At 43.5% G+C, this 7,876-nt stretch overlaps 1 protein-coding gene across 1 annotated transcript; it reads left to right on the forward strand.

Moving 5' to 3' along the window:
- Positions 1-835: 835 nt before the first annotated feature.
- On the forward strand, positions 836-3,478 carry LOC143853944 (uncharacterized). The gene is made up of 3 exons (XM_077363639.1): positions 836-1,362; positions 1,468-2,992; positions 3,344-3,478. The coding sequence occupies exons 1-3, from the start codon at positions 836-838 to the stop codon at positions 3,476-3,478; spliced, it is 2,187 nt and encodes a 728-aa protein (XP_077219754.1).
- Positions 3,479-7,876: the final 4,398 nt, after the last annotated feature.

The following is a 7,876-nucleotide window of genomic DNA, read 5'->3' on the forward strand; positions in this document are numbered from 1 at the left end:
ACCCCAATCCATTGACGAATGGCACCATTGGTTGCAGCATGTAGACCATGACCAACTTCATATGGTGAGTCATTCATGCCTTCAGGTCATTACTAGTACTTACCCATATTCCTTTGTATATCTTATGGGTTTGGAAAAATCAACCTTCTACGCACCCATGCGTTTGCTTTACCAGATTACGGGAAAGCCATATCCTCCCAGAATCGTAACTCCTCCTCTTTGCGAGAAACTTACTCCTGATCTCATCCAGTCTATTGTAACTGCCTGGAGAAACAAAGTCATCAGTCAGAGATTTGCTCTATCGTCTAAGATCGAGCGGAATGATTTTTCAGAAGAACCCGAGGGAAAGAGAGCCCGTATCGAAAGACCTTGAAGACCTTATCATATTTTTTGTCGTATTGATTTCTTCAATTACCATTTGTTTATCTAATTGAAATCAAAGACTGATGTTTTCATCAATTGTAATCCCAAATTTCTTATCAATGAAAGTGTGTTTTCTGTTTCTCTTGTCATTATTTGATGAGAATAGTTTATCTCAATTATTAAATTTTTAATCTAGTGTTTATATTTCCATATCAGGATTCTTGATTGAGCAGCCATTGCTCCTAAGAAAACCCTTGTTTCAAAATCAACCTGGTCCCGTCAGTCCGCTGATTCCAGGCTGAGTCGATTTTCTTCCTCACCAATTTCTTTTACCTCTCCTGCGTTACCTTTCTCCAATCTCCAGGAAATCCCTTCGCCCGTCCAATTTCCTATTGCACAGATGGCCGACTCTGGAAGTGCTTTGGCCGAGATGAGTGAGATGATGAAGGCTATGCTTCAACAGATGAATAACATGAATGAGGAGATAGCTCGTCTGAAAAATGATAGAGAATCTACCTCCAAGGAGCATGTAGCTCAGCACCCTTCAGCTATACCTCCTCCCCCTCCTGCAATGGCCAGGCCTGCAGTTTTGAATGTCGAAGACGATTTCGAAGATGGGCAGTATGCAGAAGAGAATTATCATCCTAATCTAGATAGAGCCAATGAGGGCAAAGCGATAGCGGACAGAATGGATATGTTGGTCCGAGAGGTGGAAAACATAAAATTTCAAGGCCCGAAAAAGTTGAACATGGCCGATATTATGTTGTATCCAGGAGTCACATTGCCTCCTAGATTCAAAGTTCCGGACATGGATAAATACGATGGGACCGGGTGTCCTAGGAGCCATTTGATGTCAGTTCTTCCACTTCTACAACAACATGGTTTATCTCCAGAGCAAGTTGCTCTTCTATTCCCTAGATCCCTTGTCGGAACAGCTAAGAAGTGGTTCCTGAGTTTGAAATCAGAGGAGATCCGAACTCTAGAGAATATTGCAAATAGGTTCGTCGAACAATTCTCTATGGAAGAGGGGATCGATATAACTAAGAGAGATTTGAAAGCGCTGAAGCAAGGTCACAATGAAACTTTTACTTCCTTCATCCGCAGATGGAGAAGGAAAGCCGCGCAAATGACTCATCGTTTGTCAGATGAGGAACAAATCAAAATTGTGGTGAAAAATCTGTCACCACAATATTACCATCATATGGCTATTCAGTATTTCCTTGATTTCAACCATCTCATTAAAACTGGGACCCAGATAGAAGATGCATTGGCTAAAGGCCTGAGATCAAGAATTCCGTCTGATGTTCGAGAGGGGAAGCGACCTGTGATGGCGCCAAAGGAAGTACATAATGTCAATTATGTCAGGCCCCCACCCAGGGTAGTCACTGAAGTGAGAAGGCCGCCGATGGAGCAGAAACCTCCTCGTCATTTTGATCCCCTTCCATATTCTTTGTCCGTAGCTTTGAAGAAGTTGTTGAAGGACAGGAAGATCAAGCTGCCTGACATTAAGCCTCCTCCCAACCCGTTGCCGAGATCCTGGAGAGAGGATCAGTTCTATGATTATCACCGCAACACGGGCCATATCACTGACAGGTGTTTAGCTTTGAAACACCAAATTCAGAACATGATCGATAGGAAGGAACTGTCAATCGAGTTACCAAATGTAACTAGAAACCCCCTTCCTACGCATGCAATGCCGCCTCCATCCTCGGTCAATGTCATTTGCGCCGAGGAGTCTGTCATTGATCCGGCTTCCTTCATATGTGCTGTGGAATCCGAAGAACCCTATGTCTGGAAATTTGAAGAAGAAGATCAGTGGGCAGAATCCGAAAGGCCATATGTCTTATCCTGGAATGACCTTGATGTGGCTGGGCCATCAAACCAATCCTACATTCTCCAGTGTGAGGATGAAAAGAAAGAAAGCGAATCTCTATATGTCTTAAGGATGAGTGATGATGAGGAAGAAGAGATGCAAACCCCATACATCCTTAAGATAGATGATGAAGATCTGTTGCTCTTGAACGATCAATGCGATGAGCTCCGCCATGTCACACGTGGTGGACGAGTCTTCAAACCAGCTGAACTCAGAGTTGATAATCCTGCTGAGGTTGCAAGAGCAGTTGACAATCAGAAACAGAAACAGAGGCTTGAGGAAGAAGAAGACAACTTGTTGAATCAGCTCAAGAAGACACAAGCTAATGTGTCCATTTGGGGTTTATTGATGGCATCGCCGAAGCACAGACAGGTTGTACTTCGTGAGCTGAACTCGTCCCAAGTATCTGTTGAGATTACTCCAGATGAGTTGGTCGGTCTAGTAGCCATGACCAAAGCTTCAAAAGCTTTGTCTTTCTCAGACGAAGATTTGCCGTCAGAAGGGAAGGACCATACTCGTCCTCTCAAGATTACTCTACTGTGCAACAGGAAGAAAGTTTCCGAAGTATTGGTAGACAATGGATCAGCTCTGAACGTGTGTCCTTTGAGCACTGCCACTACTCTGGGGTTTGGGCCTGAAGACTTTATTCCATCTGAGCAAGGTATACTAGCATATGATGGTACCCGAAGGGATGTGATTGGAACTTTGGCTACTGAGATTGTCATCGGAGGAGAAACCTTTGACATTGAATTCCAAGTATTGGATATCAAGACTTCCTTTTGTCTCTTGCTTGGTCGACCTTGGTTGCATAAGGTTGGAGTTATCCCTTCCACACTTCATCAAAAACTGAAATTCATTCGAAACAACCGGGTGATCACAGTCAAGGGAGATCCCGAGCCAGAAGTCGGACAAATATCTCAAGAGCTTGTTACTGAAAACACAAGAGATATCAGTCTGACAGGATTTTCAGTGGAGGTTTCGGCTATCACCATGAAAGAGGCTATGAGTGAAGAAATTAAGTTTCTCTCCAGCACTAATACTCGGGTAGTTAAGATTATGCGCCGATTTGGGTATCTCCCAGGGGCAGGTTTGGGAAAGAATATGCAGGGTCCGACTGAGCGGCCTGAGTTGAAAGCGGTTGATGGATTATTTGGGTTGGGATACAAGCCAACTCGCAAGGAGATGCAAGAAATGAGAGCTTACATGTTCAAATGGGCTGAGTGTCGCCGCAAGGGTTTATAATTTCCAATGGGACCGTTCAGTATGATCATGAATGGCAGATTCCGGAAAGAGGGAGCCGATTGCCCTTATTACGGTTTTTCAGAGCCATGGTATGATGAGAATGGGGTAAAGCTGCCAGGTCTTGAGATCTTCTTCGCAGATGAACTACCAGCAGACTTTTTCAGTAAGCAAATTGCAGAAGCAGGTATGACAGAGGAACCAGATTCAGACTGGGTTGAGAATTTTGAGCCAGATCTCCTAGATTCTCTGTTTCAGGTCGAGGCACCAGTCATAGCTATGATTGGAAGAGATGCACCTTTTCTGAACCCAGAGGACTATATCACCCCAGCCGAGGGACCTCTGGATAACTGGACCTCACAGGTTATACCCCATGTAGTCCTTCAGTATATTCCAGTCCCTTCAAAAGAGTCAGTTGTTTCAAAGTATGTGTCAGTTTCTGAGTCCGTCCCAGAGTCTGTCATTTCTAACTTTTCTTTTGATGCAGGTACTGTAGAGGTCGGGTCTACCTCTGGAGTGGGTGACGAGTCTGTTCCTGGTGGCATTGAGTCCGAGTCTGAGGATATATTCATTGATTCCTCGTCTGTACATATTTCTCATTGTGTCGATACTGATGTCGACTTATTTTTTTATTCTGTTTCAGAGTCTGTAACGCCTGATGTGGGCGAGTCATCTGATGTAATCATTGATTCTGATGAAATAAAAGACTCTTTTGCTTATATTCCTATACTTGTTTCTTCTGCTGATTCTGCTTCTAAACCTGATCAAGTAAGTAATAATAACAATCAAGACTCCCCCTCTAATGAGGAAGCCGATGAAACTCCCCTTGAAATCAAGCATATGATTCAACAAGAGGAGAGTCGCCGCGCTAAACCACTTGAAGAGGAAATTGAAACCGTAAATATAGGTGATGAAACCTTAATTCGGGAAATACGAATTGGCAAAATTTTATCTCCTGAGGAGCGTGAAGAATTAATCACCTTGCTAAAAGAGTTTAAGGAGGTTTTTGCTTGGTCTTACGATGACATGCCAGGATTGAGTGAGGACATTGTCCAACACAAATTACCTTTAATCCCGGGCATCAAGCCGAAGAAGCAAAAACTCCGGAAACTTAAAACAGAATGGGAGTTGAAAGTTCATGACGAGGTTAAGAAACTACTCGAAGTGAAATTCATCGAAGTAGTTGAGTACCCTGAATGGCTTGCGAATATTGTACCGGTGCCCAAGAAAGACGGAAAAGTCAGGATGTGTGTCGATTTCAGAGATTTGAACAAGGCAAGTCCGAAAGACGATTTTCCACTTCCGAACATTGATCTCCTGGTTGATAATACGGCTGGTCATGCACTCTTATCCTTTATGGATGGATTCTCAGGGTATAACCAAATCAAAATGGCGCCTGAGGATATGATGAAGACGGCATTTATTACTCAGTGGGGGACATATTGCTACAGAGTGATGCCGTTTGGTCTCAAGAATGCTGGTGCCACCTATCAGAGGGCCGCGACTACTCTTCTTCATGACATGATTCATAAGGAAGTCGAGGTCTATGTAGATGACATGATTGTCAAAGGCAAGACTCGACCAGAGCATACAGTCGCTTTGAGAAAGTTCTTTGAGCGAATCCGAAAGTTTCAACTTCGCTTGAATCCAAATAAATGTGTATTTGGGGTCACGTCAGGGAAGTTGCTTGGATTCATGGTCAGTGAAAGAGGAATCGAAGTGGACCCTCAGAAGATCAAGGCAATCCAAGAAATGCAACCACCAAAGACAGAAAAGCAGATTCGTGGATTCCTGGGCAAAGTGCAATATTTGAGGAGATTCATATCTCATTTAACTATGACGTGTGAACCCATCTTCAAGTTATTAAAAAAGAATTCCTCCAAGAAATGGAATGAAGAATGTCAGGAAGCGTTTGAAAAGGTCAAGCAGTGTTTGTCTTTGCCTCCTGTCTTATCCCCAGTCATTCCTGGTCAACCGTTGTTGATGTATTTGTCCATCACGGATACAGCAATGGGTTGTATGCTTGCTCAGCAGGAGGCAGGGTCTAAGAAAGAAAAGCCCATCTACTACATCAGTAAGAAAATGTTGGAATATGAAATCAAGTACACTGTCTTGGAAAAGACATGTTTAGCATTGGTCTGGGCGACTCAAAGGCTTAGACATTATCTTCTGTCGAACAAGATATTTTTGCTCTCACGGATGGATCCATTGAAGTATTTGTTCGAAAAACCCGCTCTTACTGGAAGAACAGCCAGATGGTTGCTATTATTGTCTGAGTTTGACATCACTTATGTCACTCAGAAATCAATTAAGGGACGGGTCATCGCTGAGCAGCTGGCTGATGCTCCTGTTGAAGAGAATGCTTTTTCTGAAAACTGATTTTCCTGATGAAGAGATTATGGACATTGAAGAAGAGACTCCGAGTTCCAAGCGGCTTATGTATTTTGACGGAGCTGTCAATAATCACGGTCAAGGAATAGGGGCTGTTTTGGTATCTCCAAAGAAGGAGTACATTCCGTTATCCATCAAGTTGCAATTTGAGTGCACCAATAACATGGCTGAATATGAAGCATGTATCGCAGGACTTGAGGCAGCATTAGCTTTGCGAATTCAAGACATCGATGTATTTGGAGATTCAATCCTGATCATTTGTCAAATAAATGGGGATTGGAAGACAAAAGAGGCGAGGTTGATCTCATATCACACTTATCTCGAATCTCTGGTCAAAAAGTTCAGGAATGTCACCTTCACTCATCTGTCGAGGACAAGGAATCACTTTGCTGATGCTCTAGCCACTCTGGCATCAATGTTGGACATTTCTGCTACAATGGAGGTTCAACCTTTAGCTGTAAGGTTGCAATGGGCTCCAGCACATGTGAATGCCATTGAAATATCTGCCAGGTGTCCAGATGGTAAACCATGGTATACAGATATCAGAAATTTCATTTCAGGCAAGAGGCATCAGCCTGAAGCTTCCAGCAAAGAGAGGAAAACTCTTCAGAAGTTCGCTGCCAACTTCATCATTTGTGGTGAAGAGTTGTACAGAAGGTCATTTGACGGTATTCAGCTTCTGTGTGTTGATGAAGATCAGGCTGCAGAGCTCATAGAGCAAACACATGAAGGTGTTTGTGCTCCTCACATGAATGGTAAGATGCTGTCAAGGAAAATCCTTAGACTTGGTTTCTATTGGCCCTCAATGGAAACAGATTGTTTCGCATTCGTGAAGAAATGTCATAAATGCCAAGTCTATGCGAATCTTATTCATGTGCCTCCGTCAGAGCTGCACTCTATGACCTCGCCATGGCCATTCTCAGTATGGGGGATTGACATCATTGGCAAAGTCTATCCTAAATCGTCAAGTGGACACGAATACATCTTGGTGGCCATTGATTATTTCACGAAGTGGATAGAAGCTGCTTCATATGCTTTCATAACTTCCAATACAGTTGCGAAGTTCATCCGTGCGAATATCATTTGCAGATATGGAGTACCTCATGAACTGATTTCTGATAATGGATCTCATTTCAAGAAAGAAGTAGTGCACCTGTGCGAAGAATTCAAAATCAAGCATCACAAATCATCTCCTTACAGACCGCAGACCAACGGGGCTGTAGAAGCAGCGAATAAGAATATCAAGTTCATAATCAGTAAGATGACCGAGACTTATAAGGACTGGTCGAACAAGCTTCCTTTTGCTTTATGGGCTTACAGGACATCGATCAGATCTTCTACAGGTGTAACTCCGTACTCTTTAGTGTATGGAATGGAAGCAGTCCTCCCTGTTGAGATGAGAATTCCATCTTTAAGAGTCATGATGGAAGCGAATCTGCCAGAGTCTGAGTGGGCAAGAGCTAGACATCAGGAATTGCAGATGATTGATGAAAAGAGGCTGAGAGCCTTGTATCATATCCAAGGATATCAGAGAAGAATTGAGAGAGCCTTTAACAAGAAAGTCAAGGTCCGAGACCTGAAACCAGGAGATCTCGTCTTAAAGTCTTACCGAGCACCGGTGTTTGATCCCAGAGGGAAGTTCAGGCCAAATTGGTCTGGTCCTTATATTGTTGATGAAGTCCTGCCTGGAAAAGCCGTTAGACTCCTCAATGAAAATGGAGAAAAATTAACAGAACCTACAAACCTGGACCAACTAAAAAAGTACTATGCTTAGATACACCAGGAGGTGTGGGACATGATCCCGCGAGAGGGGCGTGGGGCGCGAGCCGCCGCGCGCTCTCCTTTGGTCTCTCGTTCCCACGCGATTGGCGTGTGCTTCTTAGTGTTGATTTTAATTCGTCTTTTATGTGAACTTGGGATCACTAAGGCAATCCGAATTCCACACGAAAGAGACTGACAGAGTCGCCACCTAGATATGGGATCTAGGACCCATAATTAACCAGAAATCTA

Source organism: Tasmannia lanceolata, unplaced genomic scaffold (assembly GCF_043159265.1).
Source record: "Tasmannia lanceolata isolate RefF3 unplaced genomic scaffold, GAP_Taslan_0.1 ptg000020l, whole genome shotgun sequence".
Taxonomy (NCBI): Eukaryota; Viridiplantae; Streptophyta; class Magnoliopsida; order Canellales; family Winteraceae; genus Tasmannia; species Tasmannia lanceolata.

Bases quoted from the DNA above. Each gene is read 5' to 3' on its own strand.
- LOC143853944 (XM_077363639.1), top strand. From the start codon at position 836: ATGAATGAGGAGATAGCTCGTCTGAAAAATGATAGAGAATCTACCTCC. The intron at 1,363-1,467 runs GTTCGTCGAACA...CTTCATCCGCAG, and splicing joins CTAGAGAATATTGCAAATAG to ATGGAGAAGGAAAGCCGCGC. The intron at 2,993-3,343 runs GTATTGGATATC...AAGAATATGCAG, and splicing joins CCTTTGACATTGAATTCCAA to GGTCCGACTGAGCGGCCTGA.